The following is a 16,198-nucleotide window of genomic DNA, read 5'->3' on the forward strand; positions in this document are numbered from 1 at the left end:
TTTTATATGTTTGTGGGGTTGGGACATGGGCAGGCCATAGCACAGGTGTCAAGGTCAGACGTCAAGAGTAGGGACCTGGCTGTCTCCTTCCACCACGTGGGCTAGGGGTGGGAGGTGGGGGAGTGAGGGGGAGGGGCGGTAACTTAGGCCCTCAGGCTTGGTGGCAAGCAGCTTTTCCTTCCTGAGCCTTCTCTCCAGCCCAGAATTAACTGTCTGTCGACTGCTCTAGATAGAGCCTTCTTACCTCAGACCACAGCGTGGTGGAGTCTGTCTTTTTCTCATCTCTTGCAAGCCATTATACTTACTTAACAGACCTCTCTGTTACATTTCTGTTATATCTGTCCCCAGTGATATTTTGTGGTGTCATTTTTAACAACAGGAAACTAAGAAATAGCAGAGAAGCTATTGCCTTTCCCACGCACATAAGACGGGATCAGCCGCAGCGGCTCTTTGTATCCTGCTTTACAGTTGGCCAGGGTTTGGGTTTTGTTTGTTTTTTATTGTTTATTTTGTTGAAGATTTATTTATTTATTTATTTATTTATTTATTTATTTATTTATTATATGTAGTACACTGTAGCTGTCTTCAGACACTCCAGAAGAGGGAGTCAGATCTCGTTACAGATAATTGTGAGCCACCATGTGGTTTCTGGGATTTGAACTCAGGACCTCTGGAAGAGCAGTCAGTGCTCTAAACCGCTGAGCCATCTCTCCAGCCCCCTCTCCGGTTCTTTTATGATTGCTTTTTTTTTTTTTTAAGTCTTTTTGTGTGCATGCCATGTATGTGCTTGCTCACATGTGTGAGCAGTTCATGCATGTGGAGGTCAGTCAGTTCATGCGTGTGGAGGTCAGTCAGTTCATGCATGTGAAGGTCAGTCAGTTCATGCGTGTGGAGGTCAGTCAGTTCATGCGTGTGGAGGTCAGTCAGTTCATGCGTGTGGAGGTCAGTCAGTTCATGCGTGTGGAGGTCAGTCAGTTCATGCGTGTGGAGGTCAGTCAGTTCATGCGTGTGGAGGTCAGTCAGTTCATGCGTGTGGAGGTCAGTCAGTTCATGCGTGTGGAGGTCAGTCAGTTCATGCGTGTGGAGGTCAGTCAGTTCATGCGTGTGGAGGTCAGTCAGTTCATGCATGTGGAGGTCAGTCAGTTCATGCATGTGGAGGTCAGTCAGTTCATGCGTGTGGAGGTCAGTCAGTTCATGCGTGTGGAGGTCAGTCAGTTCATGCGTGTGGAGGTCAGTCAGTTCATGCGTGTGGAGGTCAGTCAGTCAACCCTGGGTCAATGCTCACCTTCCATCTTATTTGAGACAGGGTTTCTAATTTGCTTTGTGTGCAGCAGGCTAGGTGTGCAGGGGCTCTCCTGTCTCCACCTCCCATCCTGCTAAGTGCTGGAATTATAGATGTGTGCCAACACATCCAACTTCACATAAGTGGGAGGGATTCACACTCAGGTCCGGGTTCTAGTGTGGCAAACTCAACCCCTGCCCCACCCCCACACCTGGCCTGATTTTAAATTCTTGCTCTTCTCCCCGCCCCCCCTTCCTTCCCTCCTTCCTTTCCTTCCCTCCTTCCCTTCCCTCTCTCCCTCCCTTCCTTCCCTTCCTTGCTCTGTAGACCAGTCTGGCCCCAACTCAGAGATCCACCTGCCTCTGCCTCCTGAATGCTGGGATCAAAGGCGTGCGCCACCATTGCCTGGCCTCAATTCTTGCTTTTATAGTCACCAATTTTTCTTTCATATACCTAATTAATCATCCTGGTAAGTACCTGAAGATTACTATTAGATAATGATTAATAGCTGGAGAGCCATTAAATGACTCTTTCTATATTCTTAACTTTAATGAAAATGTTTCAAGTGATTTATCTCTAATGATGGTAGAAGCTGAGTTTTTCAGTAAACTAAAGAAATGTTTTATATCTTTCGTTGTTGGGTTTTATTCCCTCGATTAAATAATCGTGTGTTATCTGTTTTCTACTCACAGAAATAGATTCTGGGACATACCAGCATTTTGACATCTTAGAGTATATATGTGATATGCCTAATTTTAAAATTCTGCTACTGGATCCCACTTGCATTCTACCAGATTCTTGCACCATTTTTTCTGAGTATGTAGTCTGAGGTCTGAAAAGCGGCATGTCTTCTTTCAATAGTCTTGAAGGTTATGAAACCCGATTTAGTTTTAACAGGTATATGTGCTTTCCATATTCTTCAGACATTATAATCTTTTTTAAGTTTTCCTTTTTCTTAAATATTTACTCTTATTTTACATATATGAATGCTTTGCCTGCCTGCATGTATGTATATCGTGTATGTAGTGCTCAAGGAGGCCAGCAGAGGGCATTAGACCCCATGAGACGGGAGTTACAGGGTGGTCCTGTGGGTGCTGGGAACTGAACTTAGATTCTCTACCAGAATATTAAACAATGAGCATTCCCCTCAGGCCTTCCTGCCCTCCCTCCTTCTCTCCCTCCGTCCCTCTGTCCCTCCCTTCCAGCACATGCGCGTGTGCATGTGCGTGTGCGTATGTATACAAGGTGCTCATTAAGGCCAGAGAAGGGCATCAGATCTCTCAGAGTCACATGTGCCTGTGAGCCGCCCCGTACGTGTGCTGGGAACCCAACTCCGGTCCTGCACAGGAGCACTGCACGCTCTTATCCCCTGGGCCATCTCTCCAGCCTCCACGTCAGAATATTTTAGATACCAGTGGAGTTATTTTCTTCTCTCAGACTCTGATAGACTCTATCCTGAGAAACATGAGAAATTAGATTAGCTAGTGATTTCTGATCATATTTTCAAGGGATTAGCTATAGATTTTTATGCCAAGTGGCTATTTACTTTCCAATTCACTAATTTATATTTTTATTTCATTAACCACATCCTTTGGTTTGCTCCGGATTGTCTTGTCCTACATTTATAATTTTTAAACAATTTTATTAATTGACCGACAACTGAGTGGGAGAGGGGTTGTGAGTGTGCGTCCTCTGGCATGTGTGGAGGCCAGCTGGGACAATTCAGTAGCAGAGCACCTGATTGCCATTTTTCCCTATTTTTCCTCTAGCAGTTTTTGGCTTTAGGTTTAAATGCTATGCAGTCCCAAGTAATAGTCATAATATATTTTAAGTTTTTAAAAATGAGTGTATTTATTTTTATGTGTATGACTGTTTTAATCGAGTGTGTCTGTGTAACATGTGTTTGCCTGGTGCACATGGAGGCCAGAAAAGGGCAGCATGTCCCCCGAGACTGGAGTTAAAGGCAGTTGTAAGCTCCCATGTAGGTGTAGGGAATCAAACCCAGGTCGTCTGGAAGAGCAGCCAGTGCTTTTAACTGCTGAGCCATCTCTTTTGCTCCAACATTGCATTTCTAGATGCATTTTACTTATATGTGTGTGGGGTATATGCATGTGGAAGCAGGTATCCATAGAGGCCAGAGCTGTTGAGTCCTCTGAAGCTGGAGTGACAGGCAGCTGTGAGTCACATCATGTTTGTGGGGACAGAGACGGACGCCCTCTGTAAGAGCAATGCGTGCTCTTAACTGCTGGGCCACCTTTCCGGCCCAAGCAGCTGTACTTTAACTGTAGGTTGAGGCCTTCATTGTCTTATCTCAAGCTTTTTACTTCAAATTAAACATTGTTTAATATTAATACACCAACAAAAATGCCCTGACTTCTGTTGACGTGTCTGTTAACGGGAGAGAAAATAGTTGGTTCTGAGAGAAGAGACTAATTTCGTCGTTAGTCAAACATTTTCCCGTGGCGGCTGGAGAATCATAAGCATGACATGATTGTGTAGAGGACTAGGGTTTGGTTTCCAGCCCCCGCACTGGGCAGCTCACCACGACAGGGGACTCCAGGAGGGTCTGACAACCCCTTCTGGCCTCCAGTGACTCCTGCACACGTGTGAACATAGACATAGATACACACAGAGAGGTACACAGACACGTATGTGCATATCCATGGACACAGACATACACCACACACACACACACACTATCTTCATTGTTAAACTGACCTGATTTTACCATAAAAATGCACATGGCCACATCTGTGAGTGTGTTTCCAGATAAGGTTAACTAGGCAGTTAACCTGTTCACTCTTAAGTGAGTGGACTGATTCCCATAGGTTGGGGGTGGGGAGAAGAAAAGGCACGACGAAGGCCCAAAGCCACCTCTCTCTGCTTCTGTATCAGCCCAGATGTGCTCCAGACCATGCCTCCCCAGCTGTGATGGACTGACTGTGTGTTCTTACTGTGTGACCCCAGAACAGGCCTTTCCTGCTGTGATGGACTGACTGTGTGCTCTCACTGTGTGACCCCAGGACAGGCCTTCCCAGCTGTGATGGACTGACTGTGTGCTCTCACTGTGTGACCCCAGGACAGGCCTTTCCAGCTGTGATGGACTGACTGTGTGCTCTCACTGTGTGACCCCAGAACAGGCCTTCCCAGCTGTGATGGACTGACTATGCGCTCTCACTGTGTGACCCTGACCCCCCAAAGCAGGCCTTTCCTGCTGTGATGGACTGACTGTGTGGTCTCACTGTGTGACCCCAGAACAGGCCTTTCCTGCTGTGATGGACTGACTGTGTGCTCTCACTGTGTGACCCCAGAACAGGCCTTCCCAGCTGTGATGGACTGACTGTGTGCTCTCACTGTGTGACCCCAGAACAGGCCTTCCCAGCTGTGATGGACTGACTGTGCGCTCTCACTGTGTGACCCCAGAACAGGCCTTCCCAGCTGTGATGGACTGACTGTGCGCTCTCACTGTGTGACCCCACTCAAAGCAGGCCTTCCTCCCTTAAGGTGCTTTTGATCAGGTGTCAAGGAGAAAAGTATAAAATACACATCCCTAATGCAAAAAAGTATGAAATTTGAAACTTTTGGAGAGCTAATATGACACCAAAATTCCAGATATGAGCATTTGTGAAATTTGGGTTTAGGCTGTTCAACTGGTACTTTTATGCAAATAGTCTCAAATGCCCAAACCCCTAAGATCAGAAACACTTCTAGACCCAAGCATGTTGGATAAAGGGATTCAACCAGCGTAAACTTTGTTTTATGTTTAGTATTTTAGTCAGTTTCTTGCACATGGCTGATAATTTTTTTAAGATCAGAGTCCTTTCCCTTTTAGAAAGTGAATTTTATCCAGTTACATTTATTATTAAAATATACTTGATCTTGCTTGGCTGTCTAATTTTTTTCTATTTTTTATATACTTCCTCTTTCTTTTTTTCCTCCTTTCTTTTTCTCTCTTTCTTCCTTCCTTCTCTCTCTCCTTCCTTTCTTTTCTTTCTTTTCTTTCCTTTCCTTTTCTTTCTTTCTTTCTTTCTTTCTTTCTTTCTTTCTTTCTTTCTTTCTTTCTTTCTTTCTTTCTTTCTATAAGGTCTCTGTTTTCTTGAATTTCTCCCCTCAGCACTTTGGAAGGAACACTGTTTGCTTTCTCTTAAGCAAGTTATAACTTTAAACAACACACGCAGACTTCTTTTCCCCAGTATCATGGATGTGATTTTTTAGCAACAGTGCTTGGCTGACTACCCTGGTTAAATTCACCAGCTGCTTGCCAAAACTCCTCCTCACTTATGCCAGCCTGAGATCTTCCCCCACAGCCCAGACTAAATGGCTCTGGCTGCCCTTGTTTGTGGCTGTTTAAAAACAAAACTTGTTAACATATTGTCAAGCCATACTTCTCTGAAGCCTACGGAGCCTTGGTTCTGGCTGCAGATGGTAAAACAGCGGGGCCGGCTGCAAGTCATGGCTCCAGGCCCGCTCTAAAGCAGGGAGGGGCTCGCACAGTGCTCCCTCTTCTCCTGTTGCCAACAACACATGTGCCTGCTCCCCACCTCCTCTGAGTTACTCCCTGTTCATTGGCTCCTCCCTCAACCATCTCAGGGCTGGCCCATCTTTGTAGAAGGCCTATAGGCCCAGAGCTTGTGCCTGTAAGCCAGATGGGAATTTTCTGGAGGGTCTCACTGCTCCTCCTTGGCTGTCCTCCACCATGAGTCCTCCATGCTTACTCCAGGGAGTCCTCCCTAGCTGCCTCTCCTCCACGTGTCCTCATCACTCAAGAGTCCTCCCTTCCATTCCCACTTTGTTTCTACCTCGTGCTCATCTTTGACCTCTCAAACTGGTAGAATCTGGTTTCTCCAAGTAGAGTAGAAGACCCTGAGGCCAGAAACAGAGGGCTTGGAAAAGACCATCGAATAAACAAAAGGTTAAAGTCACATCTGCCTGTGTTCACACACCAGACTCGGGGCTTTTGAATGTTGTGGGTGAGTGATGGGTGTTTCCATAGAAGCTGATGCACTCACAGAATGTGACAACGTGTGAACCACACGGCTCAGCCCGTGACCCACACGGAAGGCACAGGTGGTGCGGAGCCATGATGCCCAGTCAGTCATGGCTGTGGTTTAATGGCCTGGCATGTCTGATGCAGAGGGCGGGTGGATGAGCACCAACGCGGGAGGATGGAGACCCAGAGAAAATAATTTCCCTTTCATGGAATAAGGCACTGGGCTGGGCACAGGGCAGGGGTCAGCCCCTCTGCTCCGGCCTGTGTAGCTGCTGTGCATGTTGGATTTCTGAGCCTGCTCTGCTCCAAGGGGCCTGGGGAGCACATCAACAGAGGTGCGCCCCACTTTCTGACCAGGTGCGCTAGCTGGAGGTGTCTCCTTCCTGCTCCTGCCCTCCTTTCTTCTTGTAGCCCTCCCTGCCCATCCCCCGCATCCCCAGGAGGTACCAGCGCTCCGCTGCTGAGCAGGATCATGAAGATGATGAAAGTCTCGAACCAGCTGTGCTCCACTATGCGGTAGCAGGTCTTGCGCAGTCTCCACCAGACCTTCCCTGGGGCCTGCGTCGTGTCCACCATGCAGCAAGGACAACGTCGGACGCAGCCTGTGGGGGAGGGCGACAGGCCCGTGAACACTTCGGTCTGACGGCAGAAGGCCGCCTGTCTGAGGGGATGACCGAAAGGTTGGGACGGTGGGGTACATGGTATGGTGTCAGAGTGGGGAGGTCTGTGGGTGCTCTCTGCAAAGCTACACACTCAGCAAACACTCTGTGAGGATGCTGGCTGGACTGAGAAGGGGGCAGGGCTGGGGATGGCATGGGTGCCAGCCTGTTCCCCTTAGGAAATGAACTCTGGAAATACTCATCTCCCATGATCTACCCCCTTGGGAATGGTGGATCCCTACGTGACCACCAACACTGCAGCGGCTTGTGATGGAGAACCACAGCTACTGTCCAAATGTGCCCATTCACAAAGGTGCGATGTCAGTCACCAACATGGCCATATACCAGACACTTGGGTAGACAGGGAAAGATTCCATGTGCAGGGCATGGTGGACCTGGGTTAAACTAGCTCACATGTGCCTGCCATACCACAAACACGGGGCTATCATCCCTCAGGGATACTGTGCAGCCCTGCACCATGGGCAGACCCACTATGATCCACATCACAGGGGAATGGTAAAGGGAAGCAGACTCCAGCTCAGGGTGAGCATGGCCCGGGTGCTGAGGAACTCTTGGGTCTCCTGTCCCCTCTGGGTGTGGCCGAGAGCTGCCTGGTACCTTCAGTGAAGCAGTCCTCTGGGTCCTTGACATCCTCCCCGAGGTCTGGGATTTGCTCCAGGAGGTCTGCGGTGTTGGTCATGTCAGCGGTGCTACCCTCGGAGTAACTGTCCTCGGGGGTCTGTGGGGGAGGGGAAGGGAGGGATGGCGTGGGCTGAGGACCAGCCTCCAGCTCCAGCCTAGCATCTGGGGTAAGCCTAGGTTGAGTGCAGATGGCTCCCTCTTTGCACACCCATGACTCTGAGGTGGAGGGGTCTCAACGCCTGCCACAGAGCTACTCAGGGAGGGTGGAGTGGAGTCTGGGATTCGGGACTCCTGGGTCTGTGGTTCTGGCGTGTGGGGTTTAGGGCTGGGGTGTGCCGGAGTGAGGGATTTTTGAGAACTCAGAGTAAGGAACACACCTAGCTTGGACAAGACAGACAAAGTGGCAGGGACTAGGGGATCACCCATCGGTACGCAGACACATCCAGAACAGAATCAAAACCAAGACGCAGGCACACAGCCAAGACACGGGCACAGAGCAGCAGGTCAGACATGCAGAGAACATGCCAGCAGCAGAACATGCATCCCGTTCACCTCACACACGCTACAACTGGGGCAGAGAACGTGCTGGGACCTTCCCTCCCTGGCCCTAGACATTGAGAACTTGCTTGGTTCTCAGGGAGGTCCCAGGTCAGTGGTTTTCAACCCCTTGGGTTGCAACCCCCTCGGCAAATCTCTATTGCCCCCAAAATTCACATTAGGATCGATAACAGTAGCAAAATTATAGTTTCAGAGTAACAACGAAATGATTTTCTGGTGTGTGGTGGGGTCACCGCCACATGAGAAACTGTATCAAAGGGTCGAAGCCTCAGGAAGGGTGAGGACCTCTGCCGTAGGAAGGACATCTGACGGCCTGTGAGTGTCTGTGCCTTGTGACTGAGGGCAATGTCACATGCCTGTGAGTAGGTAGAACACCCTACACACCTGGTGGTGTCCCGCCACCGTGAAACCTGAGGCTTAGCCGGTCCCTCCTCCAGCTTAGCCAGTGGACTGGCCCTTGGGTGGTCACCTCAACCTTAATGTGGGACAGCACAGGGGGTCCAGTTTGATGCTCTGTAGCTCCCCACTAGCACACGCTGAAGTCAAACCTGCTCTCGGCCTTGGTCTAGCTCCTTTCTTCTCCGAATATGCTTCTCTTGTGTCCTTCCTGGCCTCTCTAGGGTGCACTGCCCCTACAAGTCATTTACACAGAAGTCCCCGTCCCTGCCTCTGTTTATGGGGAACAGAACTTAATGACAGAAGAGTCAGGAGGGCCTCCATAAAGAAAGGACCCCTCATTCCCCCACCGACTTGCTTCTACCCTGTCTCACTCTCCTCTCAGCCGGCTGCCCGCGGCCAGCCTAGGCTCTTGATTGAATGCTGGAGCCTGGCTCTGGTCCTTGCTGCCTTCTTTCCCCTTCCTGGGATGAATCCCCATGCCCACATCTGTGCCTCCTGTTTCTTGTCACTTCTGAGGTTTGTGGTCTCAGTGACTAAGTCTCAGGAGACGGGACAGCCTGCTTGGAGTGGCCAGAGGGGTAGGGCTCCGTCTCCTGGCCCATGCTCTTGAGGCTGGCTATCCAGCTGGGGTTTTGCAGGCTCAGAGCTGAGCATGGCCCAGAGGGCGGCCATGGAGTTCTCAGGCTCCTACTGCAGGAGGGAGGAAGCTCCTTTCCTTTCCCTCCCCCCTCCTTTCTGTCAGAAACAGGAATTCACTGCAGCTGCTGTTGACCTTGAACTTCTGATCTTCCGGCCTCCACTTCCCAAGCACTGAGATTACAACTGTAGGCCGATACTCCCAGTTTATGCAGTACTAGGGCTTCGTGCACTAGGCAAGCCCTCTACCAACCCAGCCTGGAAGAAGTCCTTTCCCCCGGGAACATCACGGCATTTTTCTCGCCTCCTCTCCCCGGACCACAAACACCTGAAGGGAAGAAGCCACAGAGCTCTCACTCTCTCCTGAGGCTTGGGATCCCAGGTCCTCCTAACTCAAGTCAAGTGTTAGGCCATCTAGGGAGAAGGCCAACCCCCACCGTGAGGACAGTCACCAGGGCCTCATGCTCCAAGATCAGTGACGGTGGGTGGAGCATCCTGGGGCCTGTCTTACACTAGGACCAAATTCCCAAGCACTGGGCTGAGGAGTGAGGTCACCCGGCACTCTCTGAGCACATGACTTCCTTTCCACATGCTTGAAGCAAGTGAGTCTGAACAGTGCGGTTGGTTAGCCCTTGGCTTGGAGGCTCTGCAGAGGAAGCCAGGCAGGTCACACATGCAATCAGGCAGGCTGGGGAATGGCTACCTCCTGTCCACAGCAGGGTAGTACCACTCTCAAGTTTTCAAGAGAAACAAAAAGTGTGGATTTTTTTTTTTTTTTAAACACAAAAGCTCCCAAGTGTGTGGCAGTTAATTCAAAGTAAAGTCTTTTTGTGGCCACAGTAAATCCTGATAACAGGCTGAGATGCCCCATCCCCTCTTTTTAATCTTTGCAGGGAACACAGGGAGGAGGCATCAGTTGACAGATGTGGGGAGGACTGTTCTGAAGATCATCCAAGCCCTCTCTGGACACGGAAAGTCACAGGACAAACGCTTGCCGATCAGCACAAGAACACAAGGGAGAAGGGCGAACACGTGGAAGGACAGGTTTAGTCCGGCCTCAGAGTCCTGAGCTGGGATGGATACCATCTCTCCCTGTCAGAACACTGGCTTCCCACCCTCTTCTCTGCAACCATCTCCATGCTGCCCGTGACACACTTGCTCTGGTTCCCCTTGGCAAATGTCGCTGGTGCTGCGGCCCCTCACAGCCTGACCCTGGCCCCGGCAGCAGACCCCACTGTTACCTCACCGCACCCCGGGGCCCGGGGCTCCGCTTCCCGCTCTTGCTGCCAGTCTGCCTGAGACGTACTGGCCTCGGCTTCAGAGGACGTGGTCTCTGACACCTGGCTCCAGACCCTGGGCTCCTGGGGGGGCTCGTGGCCACCAGACACAACTTGGGATTCCTGCTGAAAAGACCCCATGAGCAGAGCCCAGACACCCGGGCAGGGGGTCTCCAGGGCCCGCCCTAGTCTTGTGGGCTGCAGCCCCTCCCCATTGCTTCCTGGCCTCTTCATGAACCTCCATCTACTAAGATTACATTCTTCCTCTGCTGACTTGGGTCAGTAAGTGAGAGGTTCCTGGTAAGTATGGGCAAAGGACCCGTAGCCAAAGCTCAGCGTGTTTAAGACTCTCTGAAAGGGCGCAGCTGGACCACAACGCCCATCTTATGATTGCTACCAACTCTCCTCAGGAGGATGCTCTGACTTCTCAAGGTCTGAAGATACTGCAGTTAGCCCAGACCGATTCCCACAACTCACGCGCGCCCGCACACACACACACATGAGCACACACATGCCCACGCTCACACATACTCATGCACACATGTGCACCCGCACAAGTGCACAGGCATGTTTGTCCTGGTCCCAGGGGACGGGGAAGAGGAGGAACAGCCAGAAACCAACTCTCATCTCCTGTGCAGGAGACACGGGAAGCTGTGGTTATAACCCCAGCCCTCCCTCCCTCAACCGCCCCTACAACAAGGCCAACTGAGGCAGGAGGAAGCAGAACCCCGGAGCTGGGCCCAGCTACTGCTAGCTAAGGAAGCAGCCAGGAAGGGCCACCAACATGGAGGGGACCTAGTTACGCCTGACTGAGGGACCTCTGGAGCTATACGGAGCCCAGCTCAGGTCAAGGGAAACCTGAGGGACAGACACCCTGCCTTAGCCAGACCCTGGTGCTAAGTGTTAAAAGTAACAGGCTGAGAGATAAGATAGTGGTGTCTCCGACACCTCCATCTCAGGGATACTTATTTTTAAATCTCAGAATTAGCCTCAGTCATGGGAGGAGGGGAGGAGAGGGTTGCAAGGACACCAAACTGTAGCCCTCTCTCTCCCGGACATCTGTCTCTGCTGGTCCTGGTGCTGGGCAATGTGCAGAGCTGGGGGTGGGGGATGGAGGAATTCATCAAGAACACTGAGCTATGCCTCATGTTCCCTGGCTGTAAGGTCAGCCAGGGATGAATACTAACTAACAGCATAAACGGACAAGCTGGAGTTGGCACCTTCTGAGGGGCCAGCTGCCATGGGGCTTCCTCTCTCCCCGTGCCATTGCTGAGGTAGTCTGGTTGAGGCTAGGAGCTGAGCCTCTGGTCTCCATACAAGCAGGTGGCTGTCCTGTCAGGACGGGTGGGGAGATGGCTGACCTGTTTGCTGGACTCTTCCTCCTCCGTGCCAAGGCTGTTCTCCTCATCCTCTTCCTGGTCATCAGTGTCCGACTCAGCCACTGCGATGGGAACACACACAGGCTCGGTATCCCCAGGGGTGCCCTGGCCCGGCCGCTTGTCTTCCTCGAACCGTGTTTCCTTGCGGGCTGGGGGCGCCTTCTCCACCTCTGGGGGTGGTGGGGACCTGGGAGCGGCGATACAGCTGGGCAGCTGGCTGTGGGTGGCAAGAGCCGCAGGCTTCTTAGGTCGCCGCCGCAGGAGCCCGCAGCAGAAGTCCCAGGTGGTCCTCTTGACAAAGCGAAGGCCCCTTTGGATGCGAGCCAGGGCCAGCTGGAGGTTGTTCATCTCCCCATCCTCGTCAGGGGCTGTGAGGTTGTCTGCGCTGAAGGAGCTGAGCAGCAAGGCCAAGAAGAGATTCAGGACCTGTTGAGGCAATGGGTCAAGTTCACCCAGGCACTGCCAGGCTCTGGAGGGGAAACTGAGGACCTAAGAGACTCGAATACTCCTGATGACAAACAGCTCAGAAGCACAGAGCCCCGGACGCTGGGTTCTCACCCACCCCTCTCCTTCTCTTTCATAAGGAAGTTTGATCTACAAAAGAAAAAACGAATTAAAATTCTTTTTGCGAAAGGCTCAGGCAGCCAGAGTGCAGATTCAGGTCCCTTGTGTTTCAGCTCAGGGCCATGGGGAGAGCCTCTGTTCACCCAGAGAACTACAATGAGGGGCTTGCCTGGGGTTACACAGGGAGATGGGGACGAGCCTTAACCAGACAGCAGCAGCCTCTGCACCCAGCCCCTCTGAAGAATGAGGTAGCAGGCACAGCAGGGGAGGGTGGCCCCAGGGCTCCCTCCTGGAAAGTGGGGGAGTTAGAGACAAGGCAGAAAGTCCTCAGAGAAACCACTCCCAACTTAAAGAGCTTTGAAAGGGTTGGGTAAGAAGGAGGCATTAGCTCTGGCTCCCCCACAGAGGCGCGCTACCTGTTGAGCATCTGTGGCTGCTGGCAGAGCATTCTGCCTGTGTTAAAATGGTCTTGGCACCCTTCCACATGAGGGTCACAGGAAAACAAGCGGAGAAGGGACAGCGCAGCAGGAAAGGAGATGGGGAATGGGCATGCCTCAGACTGACTGTGGGGTGTGACACACCTGGATGGACGTCCTGGGACCAGTGTATTGACTGGCCCCATGGAGGGTAATGAAGATGGCAGTAGGCCTGTAAGCATTCCCTGGCACCAGGCGTCTCCTGTTAGTCCCCAGGAAAGAGTCCAGCTGAAGGGACCCTGTGGTCCGGTGGCCACACGAATCTCTGAGCCGTTGCCCCTATCTCCTTCAAGCCCCTCAGGGATGCACCCTACCACAGGGAAACCATAACTGCCAGGAAACCGAGGGTGAGCATTCTGGTGAAGGTGGTGGTGATGGTGAGGATCAGGCCTCAGGAAGAAGCCATCGATTATAAAGTAACACGCATTCCCACAGCCAGCCAAGGCTAAAGGTGCTTCTGTGACAGCTCTACAGGGAAGTGAGCACTCCTGATACCTGGTCACCCTTTTCATGTCCTTACCAGGATTCAGTATTAATCAAAACTGCTGTCAGAGCTGACCTCCAGCTTGGCCCCTGGCTTCTGTCTTCCGGATCTATGCATAAACTGCATGTTCATGCAGGTCCTCCTTGTGGCCCACATCTCTCAGCAATTCCTGGCCCCACAAATCCTGACTCTGTAGGGAGTCCTAGGTCTAAGCTTCAGGCGAGGCAGGAGGCCTTGGTCCACCCACTTGGGACCCGAGGTCCTCCGTCTCCAGCTTCCAAAATCTGGTTTCTTCCAGGGCTTCCCCGTCAATCATGTGTGGCTCCCAGCCTTGCCTGGTCCCTTCCCGTTTCAGCAGCGAGCTCGCTTCCACCCACGCGGCTGGCCCCAGCAGCGGCCCAGTTCCCGAGGCGGCAGCGTGGGCTGGCAGTAGCGTCCCTCCTCCAGAGCCTCTAATCTTCTTGTCCCCAGGCAGATCCGCTCAGAAATGGCAGGACTCTGCGTGAGGGGCGGCTCAGCCTGGCATCGGTCTGGGCGCCCAGCGCATTTTGCTTTTTCTTTTCTTTTCGGAACAGAAAAGAGTCTGGCAGCCCTTGGGACCAGGGAGGGGATTAAGTGAGGCTAAACCCCAAGAAGCAGATTTTGAGGGGACAAAGAGGGATGATGGGGCCTCGAGCTTTATGTCTGGGGACTGAGAAGGGGATTAATCTGCTGGGCCCTGTCCTGCCCTGGCCTGGATACTGAAGCACCTGGATACTGAAGACATATCCAATAAGGGGAATGGCTCTGCAGCCCATAATTATGGTTCCACAACAGGCTGGAAAGTGGATCCAAACACCCCCAAAATGTGCCTATGTGCTGGTAAGATATTGTGCTACCCGGAAGGGACATGGTAGTCACAGGGGGGCCAGACTGAGCAAGTGTCGCGTGTTGGTCACCAAATAGATTTATCCAGTGAGGTGGTTCCCACTCTGAGCTGATGACTAACTTTAGCCTTGTCTCTTCTGAGCTGAAAGCCTTCTTTAACCTCCCTAGCTGGGGAGAAAGGGCTCTCATGGATTCTTCCTTGGGACACTGACCAGTTATTTCTGTTTGAGAAAAATAAATAATTTCTGTTTCCCTACATCTCTCAAGTTGGTTGAGTGCCACGAATGTTTGGGCTGGGCCATGTTTCCCTCTGTAAGCCCACCAACAACCACCATAATGTTTGGCCTGCAAGAAACGCTTAACAAGACTTGTTACTCTGAGTAGAAAACCATGTAGTTATTCCCTGGTAATGGAAGACAAATTAATAAGCAAGTGAATGAATCAAAAACAAGTGAGTAACGTTTTCAGGTGTAGATGGTGTGCAGATGAATTAACAAGCAAAATGCAACAACGAAGAGTGACCACGTCACTGTGAACGGCTAAGTGACCGTTGCTGGATGGATCAATGAATGAATGGGATTAGTGAATGAGGGGTGTATGAGTAGGCTGAATATGGAATGAATGGAAAAGGAATAAGTATGGATGTGGTAGAGGAATGAGTGGAGGGTAGAGAGAGGCGAGAGATGAGTGTGGGATGAATGGGTAGGTGGGTCTATGAGCAGGCATGAATGAGTGTGTGTGAATGGGAAGTCAGCAGACAGATGACTGAATGAGTGAATTGGCAGACAGATGAATGGATGGACAGATAAATGGATGAATGGATGGATGATAGATGGACACATGAATGGATGGATGGATGGATGGATGGATAGATGGATGGATGGACAGATGCATGAATGGATGGATGGATGTATGAATGGATGGATGGACAGATATATGGATGGATGGATGGATGGACAGATGCATGAATGGATGTATGTATGTATGAATGGATGGATGGACAGATATATGGATGGATGGATGGACAGATGCATGAATGGATGGATGGATAAGAGGGTAGATGGCTACACAGGCGAACATACTGATGTGTAGACAGACGAAAGTGAGTTGTGAATTGATATGCTCATGATAATTGCATAGGTGGATGGCTAAGTGTGCGCACAGGCACAAGAACGGATAGTTGAGTAGAAAGGAAAAAATGGGCAAATGAGCAAGCAGAAGAGTGAAGGGGTAGATGGACCAGAAGCTTATGGGAAGGTGAATGGTTTAAGGGACGCTAAGTGACTGGCCAGAGAGAAGGAAATGGGGGTAAATGGATGATGGGATGGATGGGGTCAGGGTGCATCCTGTGGCCCTTGGTTGACTCACCACAAGGTTGCCAATGACCATGACCAACAGGAAGACCAGCAAGCACAGCGACTGCCCAGACACCTCCATGCAGTCCCACATGGTCTCGATCCACTCTCCACAGAGGATGCGGAAGATGATGAGGAAGGCGTGGAAGAAGTCCATCATGTGCCAGCGGGGCAGCAGGCCAGAGTCGCTGATGCGGTGCCTCAGCTCCGAGTAGTTCTTGCCGAAGAGCTGCATACCCACCACGGCGAAGATGAAGACGATGATGGCCAGCACCAGGGTCAGGTTCCCCAGGGCACCAACAGAGTTCCCGATGATCTTGATGAGTGTGTTCAGGGTGGGCCATGATTTGGCCAGCTTGAAGACCCGCAGCTGAGGAAGGAGGGAGAGAAGGCGCCTTTGTGGTGGATCTGGGTTGCTGTTTCTCACAGACTCTATTATTTCCCCAGCTCTTGCCTGAAAGCCATGGAAGGTCTGTTCCCCTAACGCACACTCCGACTAGTTTCTCTGAGGGAATTCCTGCTGATTTCTGGCACAGTCTGAGGGAAGCCTGCTGGGCTCCAGTCGGAGCCCACCTCTCCATTTCTAGGAGCTTCTTAGCGGATTCTCCGGCCTGGTTTGTCCTTCCTCTC

General features: G+C 51.4%; 1 protein-coding gene across 8 annotated transcripts in view; it reads right to left on the reverse strand.

Annotated features, from left to right (window-relative positions):
* Scn5a (sodium voltage-gated channel alpha subunit 5) overlaps window positions 1-16,198 on the reverse strand; it is a 98,371-nt gene that overhangs the window by 22,338 nt on the left and 59,835 nt on the right. For 4 of the 8 annotated variants that reach the window (XM_021171629.3, XM_085828181.1, XM_085828183.1 and 1 more), the window contains exons 16-20: window positions 15,582-15,938; window positions 11,805-12,248; window positions 10,408-10,569; window positions 7,550-7,670; window positions 6,720-6,874 (exon numbers count right to left, since the gene is read on the reverse strand). In XM_021171629.3, the coding sequence (XP_021027288.1) occupies window positions 6,720-6,874; window positions 7,550-7,670; window positions 10,408-10,569; window positions 11,805-12,248; window positions 15,582-15,938 (1,239 nt within the window). The remainder of the gene's footprint in view (window positions 1-6,719; window positions 6,875-7,549; window positions 7,671-10,407; window positions 10,570-11,804; window positions 12,249-15,581; window positions 15,939-16,198) is intronic. The other 4 variants (XM_029481484.2, XM_085828184.1, XM_085828185.1 and 1 more) reach the window with 2 other exon arrangements.

This window comes from Mus caroli, unplaced genomic scaffold, assembly GCF_978045245.1.
Source record: "Mus caroli unplaced genomic scaffold, Mus_caroli_1 scaffold_11, whole genome shotgun sequence".
Lineage (NCBI taxonomy): Eukaryota > Metazoa > Chordata > Mammalia > Rodentia > Muridae > Mus > Mus caroli.